The sequence below is a fragment of the Cervus elaphus genome, chromosome 12, assembly GCF_910594005.1.
Source record: "Cervus elaphus chromosome 12, mCerEla1.1, whole genome shotgun sequence".
Taxonomy (NCBI): domain Eukaryota; kingdom Metazoa; phylum Chordata; class Mammalia; order Artiodactyla; family Cervidae; genus Cervus; species Cervus elaphus.
In genome coordinates this window covers 90,536,616-90,562,876 of record NC_057826.1, presented here as the reverse complement: position 1 = coordinate 90,562,876, position 26,261 = coordinate 90,536,616, and the positions used below count along the sequence as shown (strand labels likewise).

At 35.1% G+C, this 26,261-nt stretch overlaps 1 protein-coding gene across 2 annotated transcripts in view; it reads right to left on the bottom strand.

Annotated features, from left to right (window-relative positions):
* Window positions 1–26,261, bottom strand: part of AP3B1 (adaptor related protein complex 3 subunit beta 1) — a 228,004-nt gene that overhangs the window by 185,181 nt on the left and 16,562 nt on the right. For both annotated transcript variants that reach the window (XM_043919981.1, XM_043919980.1), the window contains exons 2-3: window positions 16,527–16,602; window positions 2,741–2,815 (exon numbers count right to left, since the gene is read on the bottom strand). In XM_043919981.1, the coding sequence (XP_043775916.1) occupies window positions 2,741–2,815; window positions 16,527–16,602 (151 nt within the window). The remainder of the gene's footprint in view (window positions 1–2,740; window positions 2,816–16,526; window positions 16,603–26,261) is intronic.

The following is a 26,261-nucleotide window of genomic DNA, read 5'->3' as shown; positions in this document are numbered from 1 at the left end:
GGGAACACAGCAACCCATGGCCACTGAAGGAAACGGGAATGCCATAAAGGACAGCTGGAGATGGGCTCTTCAAGCAGTCTCTGTCCACATCTCTGACTAACTTCTCAACCATGCAAGCTCAGAACAGACTCAAAGTAGCTCAGCAAAAGACAAAAAATATGAGATTAAGTTGCTGCCTGTGCAACAGAATTTGCAACCTGAATTTAGGCAAAATAACTGCCATCTAAAACAAAAACATCACCTACAGAATATAAAAGGATGCAGAATCTACATAATTTAATATTCATTATGTAAAAAGAAACCAACCAAATTATCCAACATATGAAAAAGTAAAAAAACAGAACATATGCACACAAGAAAAGGAAATCAACAAATACAAGCCTGAAGAAATAAGGATACTGGAACTAGCAGACAAGGATTTTAGAGCTGGTATTACACTTATTCTTAAGAAAAAGAAAATGTGTTCTCCATTAATATAGGATATAGGAAATCTCAGCAAGGAAACAAAGGATACAAAGGGACAAACTGAAATTCTAAAATGAAAAAATAGTTTTAATACTTTTAATATCTTAATTTCTAAAGTAAAAATGAATGTACTTAATTAAATGGAGTGAACAGAAGAATGAGTCAGCAAACTCAAAAATAGATGAGTAAGAATTATATAATATAAAGAATAAGTAAAAAATCTAAAAAAACCAACAAAGTTTCATACATTCGCAGATAAAAATTAAACAGCATAACATATACGCAATTTCAATACCAGAAAGAGAAAAAAGAAAAGGGCAAGTATTACCTGAAGAAATAATCACCCCAAAATTTCCACTTTTGATCAAAGATAGGAACTTACAGGACTAATATGCTCAACACACACCAAACCAAATGAACACGAATAAGATCACACCAAGGTACAGTATAGTCAGATTACTCAAAGCCAAAGATAAAGAGTAAAACATGAAAGCATCAAGTGAAAAATTACAAATTATATAGGAAGATCAATGATCCAGTCATCAGAAACTTTACATAAGAAATATGGATGGCAAAAGAATCTTCAAAGCATCTTTAAGTGTTGAAACAAAAAGAAACTATTAACCCAGAAGTCTACAACCAGTGAAACAATTTTTTAGTAATGGAGGCAAAATGCAAACATTTTCAGATAAAAGTAAAAGAATTCATTGCTAGCAGACCTCCACTACAGAAAAAGCTAACAGAAACTCTTTAGACAGAAATCTGAATCCTTAGAACTCAAAGAGAACACTGGATATGATAAATATCTGAATAAATGATAAATACTTTTTTCTGTTTTTTCTTTTAATTCCTTTATATCACATAAGTATTTAAAGGAAAAACTGCACTGTCTTATGATGTTTTTAACTTATATAAATCTGGTAAGTTAATAATTAAAACATAAAAGACAATACAGATATGAATATATACAGTTGCAAGATTTCTATACTTTATGTGAAGGAGTGCAACATTAAACATAACTGGACTGTGAAAAGTTGAGTGGATACAAGCAACACTAAGGAAAAAAAAAATACAAAGTACGGGTTAAAAATAAAAACAAGAAAAATTTAAGTGTGATTTCTTCCATTAAAAAAGAGGAAAAGAAGAAGAGAGGAACAAAAAAACAAAGGAAACCAAAAAAAAAAGAAATGGTATAATAGTACACTCAAATTCAGCAACATCAATAAATACATCAAGTGTTAACAAAATAAACACTCCAATTACAAAGCAGAGATGGAGCTCCCCTGGTGGACCTGCCAGTGCAGGGGACACGGTTCAATCTCTGGTCTGGGAAGACTCCACATGCCGCAGGGCAACTAAACCTGTGCACCGCATCTGTAACACTGAAGCCCGTGCGCCCTACAGCCCGTGCTCTGCACCAAGAAAAGCCACTGCAACGAGAAGCCCACACACCTCAACTAGAGAGCAGCCCATCTAACACAACCAGAGAAAGCCCACACACAGCAGCAAAGAACAGCCAAAAATAAATAAATTAATGAATTTTTTTAAAAAACAGAAAAAACCCCACACCATTTGCTCAGATCAATCTCTAATTCTCTTCATTGAACTTTTCAATCCTACTCATCTTTCTCAACAGTTTCTACATGGGCTCATTTCTATTTTTCTTCACACTCTATCAGAAGTCATTAATTAGTCCATCTCATATTAGTCCATCTGACCTAATATTAATTACCTTGGCCTCAAAGTTCTGTGAATCTCTCAACTTCAAATTCCAGGTACAGTTATACAGAGAGACCAATAATTGAAGGTTCCCACTACATCCTGCCTTCTGCTCACCTCCTGCTACACTGAGAAAGGGTCTTCAGAACTAAGATGCTCCAGGAGAAGCACTAGATTTGGAGTCCTAACACCTGGATTCAGTCTCTGCCCCGATAGTGTAGAAAGGTAGGCCTGTTTCACTGGACATACAGTATTTTAAAATCAAGTCCCAAGAGCAAAACTTCAACAAAACTGGCTTCTAAGAATACTTAGAGAGTTACCATCCTTAACCAAGGTGAAGTAATCTCAATTTTACTTTTCACATTCTCCAGCAAAATTCCAAGCTAAGATTATGTCTACTTTGAATTCAATTCCACCTATTAAGATTATGGATATTTTATTTGTATCAAAAATCAAGTGACACTTAAGTATCTTATGTTGTATTTCAAAGTAACTGAAAAGTATATGATTCTATCACACCAAAAGGAATCATGAAAATTATGAATCAAAACAGTACCTCAATATTTTTACTGGCCACATTCTTCACAACAGCAGGAAACAGTTCAGAAGCATTTTTCCCTTTTGCAATCATCTGAGGAATAAAAGTAGAATATGAGAGCTCAAACTTTTAAAAAATTAGTCATTTGAAAACAAAACATAAATTCTACATACATATAATATTTAGAAGATAAACTACAGAAACAAGTAAGCTATAGAATTAACAAGCTTAACTCTTTTTAAATCATCTTACTTAGCCCAACTATCTGCAGCAAAGAACAATCTCTTGTGAATCGATATAAATACACAAATACACAGACATATTAGGGAAGAAACACAGTAATTTAAGACATACAATATTTATAATAGATTTCTATGGCTAATGGCATTATAAACATTTTCAAATATTTGTACTCTTTATTTAACAAGTTCTTACATTAAAGATGTAATACATTTGCAGTGGGGTGGGGATGGAGAATAAATGTTATTCTAAACAAACTACAGTCATTCCCTCTCCCCTGTTTTGTTTTTTTTTTTAGATTCCCCTACTTCTCCAACGTTTTTCTTCCCAGCTCCCTTCACAAGGTCCTCTTCCTCTCCTCACAAAAGTTAGCTGCACCACCATATTTTCCAAGAGAAAAAACAAGATTTAATTCACTCTCCTGTGTTAACTTCTAATTTTTTAGAAAGATCTTTATTATATACCATATCTAAGAAACTATCTTAAAAAGATATAAGGTGTTTAGTTTTATAAATTTACAAAAACATTTTACAAATACTATGTGACATTTTAAATAATAATAATCTCAGTTAATAATAATCGCTCAGAAGATTTTCTACATGACAGCTTTAGAAAACTCTGATAAAAGCTAATCTTTATTTTCTATTTCTTTACCTGTGAAATTTTTTGTTTTGTGAAACCTTCTGAGGATTAAAGAAGGTTCATAAAGTGGTACAGCTAAACTATTTTTATGTGATTTTTACAATTTTCTCATCTATAAAATGAGCAGAGAGGGATTCATGTTCTCTAGGGTCCCTTCTTTCAGTCAATCAATAATTACCTAAGTCAGATATCCTGTGTTACGATACCCTATCCCAAGGCTTCCCCAACTTTAGTCTACAGAATGCTATTCAAAAAGATGTTACTACATGAAGGAGAAAAGAAACCCTAGAGTCAAATTCATTCAACAAATATTCACCAAGAGGACACGACATACCAGGAACTACCCCAGGCCTTGGGGATAAAACCATGAACAATACAAAGTCTTTACCCGCTGGATTGTTCATGCGTGCTCAGTCGCGTCTGTCTCTGTGCGACCCCATGGACTGTAGCCCCCAGGCTCCTCTGTCCATGGGACTTTGCAGGCAAGAGTACTGGAGTGGGGAGCCATTTCCTCTTCCAGGGGATCTCCCTGATCCAGGGATCGACCCTGCATCTCCTGCATGGCAGGAGGATTCTTTACCTCTCAGTCAGCAGGGAAGCCCCTTACCCATCTGAGCTTACCTCTAATGGGGGCGGGGGACAAAAAACAATGTGAGGATAATGACTACTATGGAGAAACTTAAAGCACTGCAGGAGAAATGGGAAGTGCTAGGGTTAGGAGTGGGAATTGTTCTTTTATGTTTTGGTTGGTTTTTGCATGGTATATATTTTTCCATCTTTATATTATCTTTATCTTTACATTAAAAGTGGATTTTTCCTAGAGACCACATAGTTGCTTCTTGACATTTTCATCCAATATGATGCTCTCTTTTACTTAGTGACATTAGATCAGTTACATTTAATATATTTACTGATGCAGTTAGATTCAGCTCTATCACTTTATTAATCAGTTTCCTTATTCCCTGTGCTTTTTTTGTTCTGACTGCCATTACTCTCATGATTTAGAAATTTTTTTAGTATTCAATAACTTATATTTTTATATTGACTATTCAGCTATAATTTTTTGTGTAATTTTTATTGGTTCTTCTTCTAGAAATTATCAGATAATTACAAAGATGCACAAACACAGTTTACAGATACATAGATAAGTAAGTCAAGATATGTCAAACCTTCTACGGTCATTTTAGAGTTTGTATTTTACAAGTTATTAGGTTATATGAGTTCTTTACATATTCTGCAAAGTCTACATCAGATATGATTAAAAATATTTTCTCCAGTGGGTTGCCCTCTCATGTGGCTGATGGTGTCATCTGATGCACAAAGTTTTACATTTTGATATAGTCTAAATTATCAATTTTTTCCTTTTTTTGCTCACCTTTTGATGGCATATTCAAGAATCCTCCAACAAATCTACCCTATTGAGGTCTTTGACCCATTTTTTAACTTATTCTATATATGGTATTCAGTAAGGGGTCTAAATTCACTCTCTTGCATGTGGGTTTTCAGTTTCCAAACACTATCTGGGGAAATTCTACCCCCACTGAATGGTCTTGCACCCTTGTTGAAAATAATGTGGCCACATACGTGAAGTTTTTCTTTTAAGGCACTCTCTATATGTGTGTGTATATATATAAATATACACACATTTTTATGTATGTCTGTCTTTAAGCTGGTACCACACATTTTTTAAACAATATATTTTATTTAACCTTATATATCCAAAATATTAGAATTTCTTTAAAAATGTTTCACTGACTTCCAGCTCCCATGTTTTTGATGAGATATATGGAGTTGTTCAAATTGCTGTTCCCTTGTATGCAATGTATTTTTTTTCCCAAGTACTTTCTAAACTTTTTCTTTATTGTTTTCTAGTTTAACTGCTATATGTTTATGAATGATTTTCATTCAGTTTTATCCTGTTTGGGGTTCAAGGAGTTTCTTTCATTTACAAACTTAAGTCATACATCAAGTTTGGGGAGTTTTCAACAAGTACGTCTTCCAATTATTTTTCCTGCCCTAAAAAAATGTTAGCTGGACATATATGTTAGATGTTTTGATAACATCCAACAAGACCCCAAGCTTTTGTTCCCTTCTTTTTAATCTCTATTTAACAAATTGACTAGTTTCTAGTGATTTCAACTTCTGACATATCGATTCTGCTATTCAATCCAAGACATTTTTGATTCCAGATATGACACTATATACGTCAGAAATTTCAACAAATTACACGATGTAATTAACTTGAGATATTTTGGAAAACAACTATTTACCTATTTACCTAGGGAATAAGTAAACACAGGCTATCCCTTTTCCTAGAGTAACTTATGGGAGGAGAAGGGGATGACAGAGGATGAGATGGTTGGATGGTATTACCGACTCCATGGACATGAGTTTGAGTAAGCTCCAGGAGTTGGTGATGGACAGGGAAGCCTGGAGTGCTGCAGTCCATGGGGTCACAAAGAATCAGACACGACTGAGCAAGTGAACTGAACTGAGAGTAACTTACCATCCAATCATTAAGTGGCTTTAATATTACTCACTACTGAGGTATAAAACAAGAGAAATATTTAGGTATTTACCCATCTTTTTGTTATTGATTTCTTTTTATTTAAAAAATTCCAGATTTATTGAGATACTGATACAACTAAGATCAAGGTGTACAATGTGATGATTTGACTCAAGTATACACTGCAAACTGATACCACAGTAAGGTTAGTTAGCACATCAATCCCCATAAAAAAATTACATATTTTTTTGTGGTGATAGATCTACTCTCTTAACAACTTTCAACTTCTATAAATGAGAGTATTCAGGAGCTTGCCTTTTTATATAGTATGTTACAGTTCACAAAAAACAGCACTTTTTGTTTTTGTTTTGTTTTTACTTCTTACATTTTCTTTCTTACACTTTAACTAAAAAGGACAATAACAGGATCAAAACATCATTTAAAAGCCTCTCAGACTCTATGGTAGGCAGCTTCAGACAGTTTCCAGTCATCCCTACCCACAGTATACACACTCTCATTAACTACTCTTATTGAATACGGGCTAGACCTAGTGACTTTTTAAAAAAAAAAACTTTTTATTTTACATTGGAGTACAGCTGATTAACAATGTGGTGACAGTCTCAGGTGGACAGCAAAGGGACTCAGCCACACATGTATCCACTCTTGCCCACACTCCCCTCCCATCCAGGCTGCCATATAGCACTGAGCAGAGCTCCCTGGGCTATGCATAGGACCTTGTTGGTTATTCATTGTAAACACAGCAATGTTGGTACCACACACTTTGATTACTGCAGCTCTGCAGTAAGTTTTGAAATCAGAAAGTGTGAGACTTCTAAACTTTGTTTTTCTTCAAGACTGTTTTGGCCAAGGACTTCCCTGGTGGTCCAGTGGTTAAGAATCCGCTGTGCAGTGAAGGGGACATGAGTTCATCCCTGGCCAGGGAATTAAGGTGCCACATACTGAGAAGCAACTAAACTGCAAACCACAAAAGAGAGTCCATGTGTCGCAATGGAAGATCCCACATGACATAACTAAGACCCAATGCAGTCAAATAAATATGTGTGTGTGTGCACAGACTTTTTTTTTTTTCCAAAACACATTCCTGGGATTTTGATACGAACTGCACTGAATATGTAGATAACTTTGGGAATACTGGTATCTCAATAAGTCTTCCAATCAATGAACATGGGATATCTTTCCATTTATTTGTGTCTTAATTTCTTTTAGCAACATTTTAGTTCTCAAGGTACAAATATTTAGTTTCCTTGGATAAGTCTATTACTAAGTATTTTATTCATTTTGATACTACCATATATAGACTGCCTTCATAATTTCTTTTTAGGACTGGTGATTGTTACCATATGGAAACACAACTAATTTTTATGTGTTAATTTTCTATCCTGCAACTTTGCTGAATTTGCTTATTAGTTCTAAAAGATTTTTTGTGGAATCTTTAGGTTTTCTAAATATAAAATCATGTTGTCTACAAACAAAGATAATTTTGCTTCTTTTCCAATTTGGATATCTTTTATTTCTTTTTCATGCCTAATTGTTATGGTTAAAACTTCCATTACTACCTTGAACGGAAGTGGGGAAAGCAGGCATCCTTGTTTTGTTCCTGATCTTAGAGGGAAAGCTTTCAGTCTTTTACCACTGAGTATGAAGTTAGCTGTGAATTTTTCTTTAAAACACTTATTTAAAAGGTAGTTTTTTTATTCCTAGTCTGTTGAGTGATTTATCATGAAAGGGTGCTGAATTCTGTCAAGTGCTTTTTCTGTATCAATTAAAATAATCTTTTTTTTTCCCCCTTTGTTCTGTTAAAGTCCAAACAAATACCATGTAACATGTATGGCTAAAAAATAATTTATATCAATAACTCTGATTAGAAATTTTAAGAATTTTATCCATCAAAAGGTTCAGATTTGCTCATTATCCCAAAAAGACAAGCAAACTAATCTGAGAAAGACCTTTAACATCCAACACTTACTAAAAGAAAATACATCAAAGATTTCGATACACTGAAATATTCCATTCCTTCAAGGACTTGGAATAACCAACTCATCAGTATTTTAGCTAAAAAACTTATTACAAGCTCACTACATGAAGCAATACATTTCAAATTCTTAGTTCACATTTCATCAAACCAAGATAAAATATGAATATGTGCTTTAAACATTAGACATACATTTTTCAGAAATATCAAGAAAAATAACATATGTATGTTTTTCAACTTGAGTCCTGCAGTGTAATAAGTGACCACAAGATTTTGAAGTAGGTAGCTTTTCTTCCCAAAGCATGCTTTGGCATACGTGAGACTTTATTCAACATATGAACCACTGGAAACATTTCCCCACGATTCTAAATAAGCCTCAGGTATTACCAAAGAAAGATAATAAAATGAACTGAGACTATCATTATGGTTTCTCACTGGTAGATCCTGCTCACGAGATTCTCTGTTGAACTGCAGGGCTACCGACTGTGAAAGATAGTCAGCTGTGCACTGCCAGCATTTTGATACATATTAGAAAGTAATGTAAAACAAATACATAACATTTAAAATTTTGGCAAATTAAAATTTAGAAATGTTCAAAGGTTTTTAACTATAAAGCTAAGGTCTTAAAACTACCCTGTATACAATTATATGAGGTGATAAAACCCCATATTCAGGGCTCATGAAATCCAAATTATGTAGAGAAATGTAAATATTGAAAACTACATTTTAAAAAATAAAGAAATTTTGAAGCCAATATAATACTCTACTAATTGGTCTCTAGCAAACTACTTCCACCCAACAGATATTTTGAAATGATGCATAAATGTGCATGCATGAACATAACATTTTAAAATAATTTTTAAAGCTTCCACATAGAAACATGGTGCTTATTAGAAATCATACTAAAAACTGGACAAAAGTAAACAAATGATTGTTATAATACACGATGGAAAAAATTTCAATAAAAACAATTACTAGTTATATAATAAAAGAAAAAATTAGTAACCAATAATTGCTACTTTAAGAGTAAAATACAAGGGGAAATATTTGACAGAGCTACTGCACTATGGCTTTGATTTTCTATTTTCTTCTCCAAAAGTTAAGTTAGAAAAGATCTGTGGTGATGAACAATTTCTCCTGAAAGGAAGCTAGGCGAATTAGTTTTGGAAGCACTTCTTGAATCAGACCAACCCATGCTCTTATTGAAGTTTTAAGTTTCTGTTAGTTTGATATTAAAACAAAATTAAAAGATGTCTTAGTTTTCCCCATAGAATTTTAATATGTCAAAAGCCATATTGTCCAAATGTGTTTCTTAAGCTAGGACGCACCACGACGACGACTACTACTACTACTACCAGTGTTTTAAATCCGGACAGGGAGTTTCTACTATGAACATATAAGAATAATTACTATTCTTTTTAAGGGCTTTTTTCTTTTAACCAAACACTCAGGAAATATTTTAATTTCACGGTTAAAGAACGGCAATAGGTAATGCCTGTCATTTTCTTGTTTTCTAATAACTAAGAGGAGATAACTTACTTTATTTGTTGTTAGTCATTCAGTTGTGTCTGACTCTGTGACCCCATGGACTATAACTCGCCAGGCTCCTGTGTTCAGTAATTCTCCAAGCAAGAATACTAGAGTGAGTGAAAAGTGAAAGTGAAGTCGCTTAGTCGTGTCCGACTCTTCGCAACCCCATGGACTGCAGCCTACCAGGCTCCTCTCTCCATGGGATTCTCCAGGCAAGAGTACTGGAGTGGGTTGCCATTTCCTTCTCCAGGGGATCTTCCTGACCCAGGGATTGAACCCAGGTCTCCTGCATTGCGGGCAGACGCTTTAACCTCTGAGCCACAAGGGAAGTCCTTTTATTTGTTTTAGCAAATTCCTAAATGAAAACTGGGCAAATACCATATCTGGCCAGTTGCAACCTACTACCTTGACCTTCATTCCCAGGGTTTCTTTGTTGCTATAACTCTTGATTAAGTGGCCTTGGGTTCACTTTGTAATTTTCTTAGTCATCAGCAAATTCACTTGTATGACATTACTGCCAAATGAGAACAGTTAAATTACTGTAAATGAACATGGATCATCAAAAAAGTGAGAGCTCCAGAAAAACATCTACTTCTGCTTTAGTGAGTATGCCAAGCCTTTGAATGTGGATCACAACAAACTGTGTTAAATTCTTCAAGAGATGGAAATACCAGACCACCTAACCTGTCTCCTGATAAATCTGTATGCAGGTCAAGAAGCAACAGTTAGAAATGGACATGGAACAGACTGCCAAATACGGAAAGCAGTACATCAAGGTTGTGTATTGTCACCCTGCTTATTTAACTTACATGCAGAGTACATCATGAGGAATGCTGGGCTGGATGAAGCACAAGCTAGAATCAAGACTGCCAGGAGAAATATCAATAATCTCAGATATGCAGAGAGTTCCAGAAAGAAAACTACTTCTGCTTTATATCTACTTCTGACACCAGACTTATGGCAGAAAGCAAATAAGAACTAAAGAGTCTCTTGATGAAAGTGAGAGAGGGAGTAAAAATGTTGGCTTAAAGCTCAACATTCAGAAAACTAAGATCGTGGCATCTGGTCTCATCACTTCATGGCAAACAGATATGGAAACAGTGACAGACTAATTCTGGGGGCTCCAAAATCATTGCAGATAGTGACTGCAGCCATGAAATTAAAAGACGTTTGCTCCTTGGAAAAAAAGTTATGACCAACCTAGACAGCATATTAAAAAGCAGAGACATTACTTTGCCAACAAAGGTCCATCTAGTCAAAGCTTTGGTTTTTCCAGTAGTCATGAATGGATGTGAGAGTTGGACCATAAAGAAAGCTGAGCACCAAAGAATTGATGCTTTTGAACTGTGGTGTCGGAGAAGACTCTTGAGAGTCCCTTGGACTGCAAGGAGACCCAACCAGTCCATCCTAAAGGAAATCAGTCCTGGGTGTTCATTGGAAGGACTGATGTTGAAACTGAAACTTCAATATTTTGGCCACCTGATGCGAAGAGCTGACTCATTTGAAAAGACCCTGATGCTGGAAAGACTGAAGGCAGGAGGAGAAGGGGATGACAGAGGATGAGATGGTTGGATGGCATCACTGACTCAATGGAGATGAGTTTGAGTAAGCTCCGGGAGTTGGTGACAAACAAGGAAGCCTGGCGTGCTGCAGTCCATGGGATTGCAAAGAGTTGAGCACAACTGAGCAAATGAACTGAACTGAACTGAAGTGAATGTGATGTGGGGTTGTGCCATGAAGAAAACCTTATATTTATAGACATTTAATTATGTTCATTGAATTTATCTTATTAAATATCATTACAATTTTAAAAAACTGAAATAACAGTATTTAATAGCATTCAAAGACACAAAATATTTGGAATAACTATTAGCAAAAAAAAAAAGAACTTAAAATTTTACACTAAAAACTATACTATAGTGTTGAAAGAAATTGAAAAGAACAGAAACAAGAGAGAGAATTGTGATCATGGGTCGTAAGACAAAATGATGTCAAAAGTCAACTGATCTATAGACTTAATGCAGTCGTGTCTGACTCTATGCCGTCTCACAGACCGTACAGTCCATGGATTCTCTAGGCCAGAATACTGGAGCAGGTGGCCTTTCCCTTCTTCAGGGGATTTTCCCAACCCAGGGATTGAACCCAGGTCTTCTGCGTTCCAGGCAGATTTTTTACCAGCTGAGCTACTAGGAAAGCCCAGATTTAATCAATTCCATTATAAACCCCAGTGAGCTTTTTTTTGGTAGAAACTGACAACCTTTCAAAATTTACATGGAAATGCAAAGGATACAGCATAAACAAAGTTTTGTTTTCTTTAAAGGAAGACTTACGAGACTTTATTTTAAAGCTACAGAAATCAAGGGTGAGGTATTGGTAAACTGAGGGCCACAAAGACCCACGAATCAGAAGAGTTCAGAAGTGGGTCCACAAACACACAGTAAACTGATTTTCAGTTGAGGCTGAAATTTGGTTGGGAAAGGATAGCTTTTTAATAACAAACAGTGGAGTATTTAATAAAAATAGAGGAAAATTAGATATACATGTGTTAAAAAACATTCGCCTCTTATCTCACATAATACATAAGAAATAATGCAAACTGGATCTCAGACTTATACACAGAGGCTAAAAATGAGAGGTGAAATCTTTGCAATAATGGAGCAGGCCAAGATGGTGTAAATTAGAACTCATGCTCTGAATCTAATAAAAAACCTCAACACAAGACAAAATGAAAACTATAATACAACTTCACTTAAATATATAGATATATATTTACTTGAATTCCTTGAAGTTACTTGAAGAGTAAAATATTGCAAATATTTCCATTAAAATCAGAAACAATATAGTGTTGTCTTCTACCAGGCCTACTACTCAACATGATAGTGTAACTAAATCCAAGCAAAGAGAGAAGAAAACAAGAGATAAAAATATTTGAAAATAAAATATAAATCTGTTATAACTTCTGGATAATGCAATTAACTATCCAAAAATCAAGCAAAGAAACCAAAAAACTACCAGATTTAAGAAGTTTGCTGAGAAGGTCAAATACAAGAACAGAAAAGTCATTTGTTCTTCTATACACTAGTAATAACTAATTTTGAAAATATAAATAAAAGGACCATTCATAATGGCAAGCAAAACTGAAAAGTACACAGGAATGAATCTAGCAAGGAATGTTGAAGATTCCTTATGATTAAAAACTATAAAATATGAATATAATGCTACTGAAAGACAGGAAAAGAGTGGAGGTGGAAATATACAAATTCCGTATTACCTTAATCAAAATCCAAAAACAATTTTTAATAGAACTTAACAATTTAATGCTAACGTATACCTGGAAGGTGAAACTTTCACTTTTTATATCTCAATATTATTTGAAAATCTACAAATACATATTTGTGTCACTTGTATAATAATTTTTTCCAGATCTATGGAGATATAATTGATGTAGAATACTATGTAAATTAAAGGTGCCAACAGGTACATGAAAAAGATGTTGTTCAACATTAGTCATTATCAAGGAAATGTACATCAAATCTACAATGAGGTTATCACCTCAAACCTCTTAGAACTGCTATGAACAAAAAGACAGGACATAACAAGTGTTCGTGAGGATGTGGATAAAGGGAAACAGTGCACTGATGGTAAATTGGTAATGTAGATATACCTTACATCTTTCTTATATATATATACACACACACATATATGTGTGCGTCTGTGTTGTATATAAAATGGGATATTATTCAGCCATGAGAAAGGAAGAAATTCTGACATTTTTAACAATATGGATAAATCCTGAGGATCTTATACAAAGTGAAGGAATAATTTTTAATTAATAATAATTTTCCTATAGTTTAATGATCAAGTTCCAAATTTACATTTATACAAACTTCCTAATGAGAGAAAGTCTGTAACTACCAGACCACTACCATAGCTATATTTACACTTCTTTATGATGTCTATTTACATGTAAATTACATTTATAACACTCAAGTAGTCTAGATTGTGAGAATATCCATTTTTATTTCTTTATAAGTTTGAAAGAGGAATAAAGAAAAAACTACCAAATATCTCATTTCCATATTTAGGAATTTCAATAGCATCCTCAGAGAGTGAAATAATTTACCTTAGTGGGATGTAAAACCAAAATTCAGTGAAACAATTAGGAGTACTGCCTGCTTTATATGGCACTGCAGGACTGTATCCTGCAGGTCTGCAAGCGGAAACCAATGTAAAGCCATCTTGACAACTGGATCTGTAACTTACAAGAATTTTATAAAAAACATTTAATATTCCCTTATTACTGTCAGAAATATACAGGTAGGAAAATGAAAAATGATAAAATTAACGTTTATTTAATATACTGTACCTTAAAACATTAGAATCATTGAGAATCAACTGATCAGGAGTAGTTTGAATGGACCTGCCTTATTCTCATCATTTGAAGTATCAAGCAAGCATCTTTAGGGCTTCCCACATAGCCCTAGTGGTAAAGAACCCGCCCTTCAATGAAAGAGACATAAGAGACTTGGATTCAATCCCTGGGTTGGGAAAATTCCCTGGAGGAGGGCATGGCAACCCACTCCAGTATTCTTGCCTGGAGGATGCCATGGTCAGAGGAGCCTGGTGGGCTACAGTCCATGGGGTTGCAAAGAGTTGGACACAGCTGAAGTGACTGAGCATGCATGCATGCATGCAAGCATCTTGTATATTCCTTGATAAATTAATTCTAAGTTTGGATCAGCTTCCAAGATTGTATCCTTTGTACTTCTAATGTTGTGACTTATCTCCTAGAGCTCCTCCAATGTGAAGATTTTGGCATCATCACTTCCTCTGGCATATCTTGAGCCTTTTCATCACAACCATTTTCCTCATTTATGTTGAAAAGCCTACCTGTCTGACGTACCTCTAGCTACATGTTTGTGCATGCTCAGTCATCTCTGATTCTTTGCAATCCTATGGACTCTAACAGTCCACCAGGCTCCTCTGTCCATGGGATTTCCCAGACAGGATTTAGAGTCTCTCAAAAAGTGGCGGCATCAACATTCCCACAGTCAGCAATTTCTCCATAACTCCAGTACATTCTTTCTGAATTTCATTTCTAGTGTTACCACTTTTCATTTCCTCCTGCATTTTTATCTTTGTTGATCAAATTCTGTTTTTAATCATCCATTTTCATAAAATGTCAAGTGGGCTTCTCACTGGTAAACGAGGGATCACTACTTCATGCTTTGCAGTCTGTACATGAGCTAAGTAACACACACAGTGACCAACTGCTAAAAATAACTTTGAAAGAAGTGACATGACATACACATATTTGTTATATATATAGTGAGTTGAGGACTGAAGAGTTAAGTGATGAAACTTGTACAGTATGCAAGTAACTAAGTCGATATACCATGATAACTGAAATATAAACCTACTGTGAGGAGACTGGTACTGTTTAACTAAACTGTGGAGACTGAAATTCAAATGCCAAAGCCATGTAAAGCAAAGAACTACCTCTCCGTAAACGCTGCTATTTATATGGTATGACACTGCGTGAGTGCTCAGTCTCAGTCACGCCCAACTGTTTGTGGCCCCACAGGCTGATGCCTGCCAAGTTCCTCTGTCCACGGGATTTTTCAGGCAAGAATACTGGAGTGGGTTGCCATTACCAATTTCAGGGGATTTTCCTTACCCAAGGACCAAACCTGTGTCTCCTGTGTCTTCTGCATTGCAGGTGGATTCTTTACCTGCCAAGCCACTAGGGAAGCCTTGGTTTAACATAAACAAATGAAAAATTTACCAAAAAATCTTCAACATTTGCCTTCATTACCAAATGACATAAATCTAAATAAAAGAATCAAGCAAGTTCTACAGGTATAATTAGTCTTTGACTTTGACACATTGGGTTTTCACAACAGCAAACTTTTGAACACAGTAAATTCATATCTATAATCATCTTTCATAAATGGGATTTGGATTTTAGAATGGAGATCTCAAACTCTCATATAGTGGCCCTGCTGGAAAACAGTACTGTTTCAGTTGTGTTTAAATCCTTCTACAGTAGAGTTAATTTGTGCACTTACATGAATTTACTACATTTTGACCTGATACAAAAAGTTCTGGAAAACAAAATCAGCAATGGTGGTGAAAAAAAGCAAAGTAGTAGTAAGAAAGACAAGGTCTGACAAATTTAATTCCACTGAGACAAGCAGACTCTTTAGTATCAGAGAGTCACTGAATTAAGCCAGTTTTTTTCACTGTCAATATAAACAATCCAAAAAAAAAAAAAAAAATAGAGCAAGACCCACACAAATTGCAAATATTTTTAAACCTAATATATAATCAGAAATTGCATTATATTTTTAATTCTGACAGTAGAAGCCTTCAAATAATAATATATTAGACCACTGTCTGAATTTTGCATTACAATAGAAAAGTACAGGATGTTTTTATATCTATTAATATTCATTAGAAGTTCTATGCTGATAAACTGAATAAACCATTTGTATTGGTAGAAAAGAAATTTGAAGGTCAGAAGAAAGCATGCTCACAATTTTTAGGTCATAGAAGGACCAAAAAAATATCCTTTAGCACATTAGTATCCCTCTTTGTAGGAAGTCAAAATATTGTGGTATATAATCTTATTTTCTCTTCAAACTGATTAGCACTCTCTATTTGACAAAAGAAATACTTGAGAAACAGAAGAGACAGAATTAGAACTCAAGTTTCTGAATTTTGTCACTTCATTACTTCTTCCAAAACATTTTAGACAGGGAATTTTAAGTTAATAATAAAGGGTAGATGGGAATGCTTGATTTGGTATTTAACATATTCTATAACATATATTTTTAGCATATCACTACTTGTCATTTATTCAAAAGTCAAAATGATCTAATTACTTTACCTACCCCAACAATCCGTTTCATAGCATCCAATTTAGCAGAATCTTTGTTGCTCTCTAACATTTGCTTTAGATCTTCATTTCTACACAGAAAAAAGAAAAATTGCATATTTAGACTTTATATTACATAGGCATTAAAACATGTAATTTTAATAGCATGCTGTACATAGTTACCAAATTATTTTCTTATTTATAGTTAAATACATGTTTCTCTTCTAACCCTACAAAATAATATCAAAGTGGTTAAATGGAATAGAACACCACCCTAACAAAAACATCTACAAGTTAAGTACAAATAAAAGTAGGAAAATCAGAACAAGACTCAAGAAGTTATGTCAATGTCAACATCTTGGTTGTGATATTGTACTATAGTTAATCATTGAAGGAAACTGGATAAAGGGTACACAGACTCTGCATTACTTTTTATACTTGTGTATGAATCTACAATTATTTCAAAATCAAAAGTTTAATTATAAAAAAGTTATGTAACAATTACAACAGATTTATAGATGACACACCAATTTTTTTAAATTGGTCAAAAAACCTGAACAGGCATTTCACACACAAAAAAAGATGAGGAATACTGTTAAATACCTAAGGTCATTAACTATCAACAATGCAAATTTAATGAGAAACTATTACACATCCATGAGAACAAATGAAATTAACACAATGACAATAACAAATGTTGCCAAGGCTATAGAGCAACTAGAACTCTGATACACTACTGGTAGGAACATAAAAGAGTACAATCACTTTGGAAAAAATTGGGAGTTCCTTCCAAATTTAAACATAAACCTACTATGTGATCCAGTCATTCCACTTTCAGAGAAAGAAAAACGTAATTCTACAGAATAACTTAGAGAATATACATAGCAGCTTTATCGATAGCAAAAAACCAGAAACAATCTAAATGTCCATCAGCAAAATGGGATTTAGCCATACACTGGAATATTACTCAGGAAGGGAAAAGAACCAACCACTGATACATGCAATAATATGGATGAAGTCTCAAAATTATTATGTGACTGAAAGACACCAGACACAAAAGACCATAATTGAATTAATTTAAAGTTCTAGAAAATGCAATCTGTAGGGACAGAACCAAGGTAGTGGAATCATAGGTAGAAGAAGTGGACAAAGGGACATTAGAAATTTCTTCCATAAGAAGATGGAAATGTTGTCTATCTTAATTGTGATAGTGATTTCACAGGTGTATACATCTGTCAAAAACTCATCTAATTATAATCCAAAGTTGGGTAATTCGGTGTATGAGAATTATACCTCCATTAAAATGATATTAAAAAGTTTTTGTAGTGTTTTATTCACATGTGTGAATAAGACAGAAATACTCCAAAAGATTAAAAGAGATTTAATCTGTTTCTGAGAAATACATTATTAAGGATCTGATAGCCACTATTATATATACTCTGAAATTAAGAGTATCACATTTAAGTCTCAAGCTTACTCAAGAATTTAAATCACTGAACCTTATTTTAGGACAGCATTGAAAAATCCTCTTAAATGACTATAAAGATTATAGATTACAAACTATAACTAACCACTTTGTACTCATTATCAGTTTATGATTAGCAACTTTTAATAGTTTCTACAACAAACTCTCCAGAAAACAGATTTTAAAAATTTACTTCACATAGCTTCATGCAGTATGGTTCAAGGTGCTCACATGCATGTGCGCACCCAAACAAAGTATCAGAAGCTCTCTGATCTCAGCTTAAGCTTAAAAGTAGGTGAGAAGAGCTTCCTTAACTACTCTAAATAGACAGCCTTGACAAAAGTACTTTACTTTTTACATTTCACAAATTTAGGCCTAATATAGGCAGTAAACACTTATCAAGAACAAATGATCGATCATGTGTTATTATGGGCTGAGTTGTGTCCCTTCCAAAATTCCTATGTTAAAATCCTAATCCTCAATACCACAGAATATGAGTGTATTTGAAGAATCATTAAAGAGGTTAATTAAATTAAAATAGGTCAACATGGGTGGGCCCTCATCCAATATGAGTGATTTTTCATAAGAAGAGCAGGTTAGGACTGATTCACAACGACCAAAAGATGACCATGTGAGGGGACAGCAAGCAGGTGGCCATCCGCAAGCCAGGGAGAGCGGCTCCAGAGGAAACCAAATCTGCCAAAACTCTGATCTGCAGCTTCCAGCCGCCAGGATCCGAGGAAATAAATTTTTTATTAGGCCACTGAGTCTGTAGTATTTTGTTATGGCAGTCCTAGCAACCTAATATTGGAGTTAAATGTTACAAACTGTTACTGCAGGAAAAATAAATAAAGGCAATGAGATTTATTATGAAAAAGTTACTCTTCCTTTCCAAGCAGCTCATAAAATTAAATACAATGATGACCACTAGCAAGACACAATAAATAATCACAATAACTACTTTTCTCTAATTAAAAATATAGCTAGAAAACATACAAATAGTAAGACAGCAACATATAAGAACTACATCTGAGGATATATAACTACCAAATATAAAATACTCCAATTGCTCACTCCAATGAATTCAGAATTCCTTCTTAAAACTCCCTGTTCTTTCACACTGCACTGTTAACTGAAAAGGAACAAAAATTCCTTTTGTTGACATTTTTTGTGGCAGGAACCACAAATAAGGTTTTTTTCCCCTACTTTTTGCTATTTTCCTATTTTACCTACTGACCATGTAGGCTTTTATATTAAAAAAAAAAAAAAAACACCTAAAAGAAACCTTTAAAAACTTTTTGGAAATAGAACTTGAAAAAAGGTAAAGTAATTAGATAAGTAAACAGAAAGAAAATGTGACCACACATGTACATGTCAAAAAAAAAAAATTCATTTTCTTATGTCTGATCCCTTTTTTCCCCCCAAGAGTATACTACCAATCTTCTCTACAAGTGTTATCTGCAGAGAAAAGTGAGCAATGAAGAATAATGAAGTGTCAATTTTCAGGACATTCCAACCTCCAAATCCAGGTGTAATCTTATTCACAGCCTAATGAAAACTTGGTTTGTTCCTAATGCTACAGTTCCCTTCCCAAACACCTTCATGTCCTGACCCGTTCTCTTAAACTAAAAATAAGAGAACAGGAATCCTACATTAAAGTCAAAGGTTTTGCTCTTCATGGTTAACAGAAAAGATGGTCTTCAATAACAAATATAAGTATCTTCAGTGTTATCATGGGTAGAAAGCTAATAACTTTGAGGTTCTGAGAAAAGAAACAAGAAAACTTCTAGGCACTGCTTCAACCTGATGTAATATTCAACTTCTCAGATATGTCATAAAGACCTATTGAAAATTCTGAAATAAATTACATATCTCTACCCAAATTGCTCTTTGCTTGTCACCAAAACAGTAAAGATGTGGGAAAGTTAATACCATAACACCTCGTTTAACTCTCAAAATATGTTCACTTGTATTGAGCCATTTTAGGTCTACCTCCTTCATTACACAAATTCAAATATGGTCAATTAACATGTATTACTATATTAATCTTAAGAATTTAGAAATTAGTTTTATAATTTTGAAAAATCTAAATAAGGAACAAAAAGAAATTCTTTGTGTGAAACATCAAGAGTTGATTCAAAACAATACTGAATTAGTAACATTTTCATTGATTCTACCAAAAACCAATCCAAATATTGCTTTTTTAATTTACCTAGTTCTTAATTTATCTACTTACCTGTAGCTTTTCAGCTTTTGAGTATTAAAATACAACTTTATTTTTACATAAGTGACATCTTGTGGTGTTAAGTGGTATAACTTTTCCTTTCATGTTCAAAATAAGCTTGTTCTTACTTTTCAGAACCCAAGAAAAATAAATAACTGGAAAGTTAAAGAAAATCTTACTGTTACCAAGAAGTCACTTTTACTTCAGCACTGTGTAAAGCAGCAACTATTCAAAAAGCAAAGTTTTAACAGTTACCCTTTCAGAACTTAAGAAGCAGTAAAGCTTTTACATTGTATAAATAACCTCTTTTTTAAAAATCTGCAGTCCATAACTCATTAAAACCTCCTACTCCTTCGCAAGACTGTGTAGATCAAGGGGAAACACACGGCAGCGCTGAGCACTGTCTCACTGCTTCTCCAAGTGTGATCTGAGAAGACTGGCCCAAGGACCACTCCCAGCGCACAAAGTCTTGCCACTAATCCATAGGAGACAGAAACTGAGAGCAAATACTTTGGCACTTCAACAGTGTAGTTTTATATTTTTGAATCTAACAGAAAACTAGGGCTAGCATTTTGCATGCTTTTTCCAGCAATTCATTTTTTATTGTATTTTACAGAAGTATCTATCCATGACGGATTGGAAATTTAAAAGAAGAAAAGGGCCCTTCACCAGTTTGAGAGCACTGTACTACACAATGACTTCCTTTTCTCTCAAAAGAATTACCAAAATTTGGGTACTATAGAAAGTAACACTTGAATTTTAAATCCTGGAATGACAGATTGGGAAAAGTGATGAATAGTGATTTCCAATCGGCAGTAAAGTACATCCTCAAAAAGGACGCATCAAAAATCTTTGAGGAGGAGAGGACTGAAACATTCTCAAGCCCCACCAAAAAATTTTAAATCATGGGCACCTCTTCATGCTTTGACAACTACTCAAATGAAAGATGCTTCCACCCCAAAAGGTCTACTGTATAAACCAATGCTGCCGCTCAATCGCGCAAGTGTGTCCGGCTCTTGGTGACTCCAGGCTCCTCTGTCCATGGGACTCTCCAGGCAAGAACACTGGAGTGGGCTGGCAATTCCTTCTCCAGTGTACATGAAGAGGTATGTAGAAAAAAAAGGCTGGGAACAAGAGTCAAAATTTACTTTTTTCTAGCACCGTGCAGCATTAAGGTTCTGCACTTCATAACGAGTTTCCGTGCACAAGGTGAAACCTCAGTAACTTTGCCTTGGATGACACTCAAAACTTTATGTAGTTTTGGGCACAAAGTATTAATTAATAAACACAAAAGTGAGTAAAACCAGAAATTCCAACAGCCAATCATCCATTTATTAACTCTCTAAAGGGAGAAACCAAAAATTATCCAAGTAGATATGAACTTTTTCTACTATACTCTCACAAAACTAAAAAAGAATAGTCTACAATTGCTATCACAACATCCTCAGTCCCTGGTCATCTTCGTTTTCTCTTTGCTCTTCTATAAAAATGTCTTTCAGAAAAGCAACAAATAACCTCCTTATTTAAAAATCCAATGCAGAAATCTCATTAATACTTTTAGATTATTTGATATTTGATATAACTGACTACTTCTCTTCTATCTCTGAATTCCTTCTTCCCTTAGATTTTGTAATTCTCCATCTCATCTGGTTCTAATTTGCATTTGTGACATACCAATGAACAAAAATGATGAAAATCCCTGCCCTTGTAGAGTTATCATTTTAACAAGTAAAAGAGACAACAAACATAATAAAAGAATAAGTTTTAAAATCACAAGATGATATGAGGGAAAAACAGAGCAAAGGGAGGGGGAATGCAGAAGGGAAAGGAGGAGGTAATTTTAAGTAGGGTGGTCAGCACAGGCTGAGTAAGGAAACATCTGAACAAACATTTGCAAGTGAGGGAGTCAGTCACGCCAGCACTGGAGGGGAGGGACAGAGTCTCTAGGCAGAGCAGATGAAGGAAGGTAAATAATACTAGAGACTCTGGTGTCCACCCTGAATGAAGTAAGGAACCATAGGAGGGTGATGAATAGAGAAGTCATAGTCTAACACACAGACAGAAGCATTCTGGCTGTTGTGTTTAGAATACACTGTAGGGACTTCCAGATGTGCCCACGGTGCTCTTCTTGTAAGACACTAAACCTACCACAGAAAACGACTATAAAACCTGGAAAAAACAAATAAGGAAACTTTCTCAAGTCATCCAGGCAGAACTTAAGGGGCCAAGATCATGGAAGGAATGGAGGCACATAAAGTGGGCTTTTATTCACATCAGCTTTTGTCCCGACTGCATTTCTCAAATCGCTATCTGGGAGAATAGAATCCAAGGATAAAAATGACAGTTTTAAAAGACTAAAGAGACAAACGTTAATGTTTGTGGCTACCGAAGGAAATGGAACTTAAAGGGTGAAACTACAGAGTAGGGAACAAGTGAAAAGGTACACAAAAATCTGTGTACAAACTCCCTTCAAGTAGTTGACTACGTTTTCACAGAGTAAGAATGTGGGAAATCCAGTAGAAAACAACAGTGGCTGGGAGGTTAAATATAAACACCTGAGCAGAGATTTCAGCAACCACACACTGCAGGGAACAGAAGCTGGAAACCAAGTCTCCCAAGGAGATGTGGTGGTCTGGTTCCTCAGTCATGTCTGACTCTCTTGCAATCCCATGAACTGTATGGCCCACCAGGCTCCTCTGTCCATGGAATTTCCCAGGCAAAAATACTGGAATGGGGTGCCATTTCCTTCTCTAGGGAGGTGTTGGTAAATACCCTGGCCTTTCCGTTAAGACCACAGGAGGGGCACAATTGAAAAGTAAGGATACTTCTTAAGAGTAGAAGAAAAATTGAAATAGATAAAACCTTTAAAAGCCTAAAACTGAACTTAAACAAGACCAAAGTGCTCCGCTAACACTGTACTATCAGAAAGAAAAACAAAACAAAACACACAGTCCTCTTTGGAAGACATCATTCAGAGACTCATCTACGTTCCTGATTACCTAGCAGCTGATCAAAACTTAAGAGACACACTAAAAGCAGGAACAAATGACAGGAGAGAGAGAGTGAGGGTGGGAGGAAAGAGGGAAGGAGAGAAGGGAGAGAAAGGACAAAAAGGAACAGAAAGAGATCCAGGGTACTCACAAACTAGAGTTATCAAATAGGGACTTTTAAACAACTACAATTAACATGGCCAGGAAAATACAGGAAAAGATGGACAAAAGAGACAAAACAATAGAGAATGTCAATAATGTAGTAAAATCTATACAAAATAATCAAATGAACATTCAGAAATTAAAAGTGTAGTTTATGAAATGAAGAACTCCCTAGATAGGTTTAAGAGCAGACTGGAAATAGCAGAAGATAGGACTACTGAAAGCAAAGGCAGGTCAAGAGAAAATACACAATCTGAAGCACCAAGAAATACAAGAATGGAAAACATTGAATAGCACATCAGAGACATGTATAATATAATCAGAATATCTAACATACCTAAAAAGAGGCAGAAGAGACAAGTGAAGTGAAATGAAAGTCACTCAGTCGTGTCCGACTCCTTGTGACCCCATGGACTATCCAGTCCATGGATTTCTCCAGGCCAGAACACTGGAGTGGGCAGCCTTTCCCTTCTCCAAGGGATCTTCCCAACCCAGGGATCGAACCCAGGTGTCCCTCATTGCAGGCAGATTCTTTACCAGCTGAGCCACCAGGGAAGCCCAAGAATACTAAAGTGGGTGACCTATCCTTTCTCCAGCAGATCTTCCAGACCCAGGAATCGAACTGAGGTCTCCTGCATTGCATGCAGATTCTTTATCAACTGAGCTATGAGGGAAGCCCCAAAAAGAATGGGACAAGAGCAAATTTCAAAAGCTAATGGCTAAGAATTTTTCTAAACTGATGAAAAGTGTAAACTTACTATATATTTTAAAATCTTTAAAAAACAGGAAAAACATAAAGAAAGCCACACACACAGAGACAGACACACAGACACACAGACACCACGAGGTCTAGAAGAGTCAAACAGCTAAAAATCAAAAGATAATGAGAAAAACTTTAATGTATGCAAAAAAAAAGACATTTCCTTAAGAAAAGGGTCAACAAAACTTTTCAATAAAGGGTCAAATATTTTAGGCATTACATGCCATACCATCTCTGATGACTGTAAAGTAAGATCAGCTAATACAATACATACATAAATGGGCTGGCTGTGTTCTAATAAAACTTTATACATATGAGGATTTCTGGATGGCACAGTGGTAAAGAATCCACTTGCTAATGCAGGAGACCCAAGAGACATGGGTTTGATCCCTGGGTTGGGAAGATCTCCTGAAGCAGGAAATGGCAACCCATTCCTGTATTCTTGCCTGGAAAATTCCACAGACAGAGGAGTCTGGCAGGCTATAGTCCATGTGTTTACATAGAATTATATACTACTAAGCAACTGAGCATGCATGCACGAATGCGCAGGCCATAGTCTATTAATCCTTAATCCAATAATACCAACAGCCAACTTTTCAAAAGAATTTACAGAGGTCAGAAGAAAATCAAATGACATCTTTAAAAAGCTGAAAGAAAAAAGGCCAACAAACAACAAACCCACTGAAAGAAAATACGCTTCAAAGCTGATGGTGAAAAAAAGTGATTTTCAGACCAATAACTGCTGAGGATCTGCTGCCAGGATATAAAAGGATATCATTTCAAAAGGAAGACAACTCTAAATTTACATGAGATTTATTCTAAATTTATACCTTTCATCTACAAAGGAAAACTTCCATCTATAAAGCAGAACTAATAGAAGAAAAAGACATATATCCACGAGCATGACTGGCACTTTTAACACACCTCTTAGAACAAGCAGATAAAAAAATTCAATAAAGATGTAGAAAATATGAACACAAATAACCAGCTTAACCTGACATGCATAGAACAGTATATCCAACTGCAGAAAAACATTCTTTTCAAGTGCACATGGAACATTACTTATCAAAATAAAATTATATGCTGGATAAGATCTTAACAGATTTCAAAGGTCTAAAATCATTTAGGGTACATGGAATCTAACTAAAAACCCATAACAGAAAAAAAAACTAGAAAATGCTCAGATGTTGGGCAAGATAAGCAACACACTTTAAATAACCTACGGGTCAAAGAAAAAATCATCAGGGATATTAGAAAATATTCTGAACTGACCAACAAAATTACAACATCTCACAACTCATGATATATAGTAAAAGCAGCACTTATAAGTAAATTTATATTTCTAATTGGAAGGACTGATGCAGAAGCTGAAACTCCAATACTTTGGCCACCTGATGTGAAGAACTGACTCACTGGAAAAGACCCTGACGCCGGGAAAGATTGAAGGCAGGAGGAGAAGGGGACAACAGAGGATGAGATGCTTGGATGGCATCACCGACTCGATGGACACGAGTTTGAGAAAGCTCCGGGAGTTGGTGCTGGACAGGGAGGCCCGGTGTGCTGCAGCCCATGGGGTCACAGAGTCAGACACAACTGAGCAACCGAACTGAACTGAAATGCAATATAAAAGAAGAAAGATTGAACATCAATATTCTAGGCTTCCATTTCAGGAAACTAGAAGAATAATAGCAAATTAAACTCAAAGAACAAGTAAAGAAATAAAGTATAAGGGGAGAATTCAATACAACAGAAAGAAACTACAATAGATAAAAATCAACAAAACTAAAGGATGGTATCTTTCACAAAAGTTAAGAAAACTTAATGAGATCATTGTAAAGCATTTACCACTGGGCCTAGAACATTCATTTATTTGGTATATACTAGGTTTCAGGAACTATTCTAAGTACTGGACTTACATTCTAAGTGAGAATGCAGGTGAGGGGGAATGACAGAAATGACAGAAGCGGGAGGGAGGGAGGGAGGGAAGGAGAGAGGGAAAGGGAAGGGAAAAATAAATATAAACAGAATAAGTACTATTCGAATAATTAAAATAAGGTAATACAATTAAAGTAAGACTGGGCAATCACAAAAGATCTCTATAGGTAGAAGTGATCAGTTAAGCTGAGATCTCAGAAGACAAGGAGCCAACC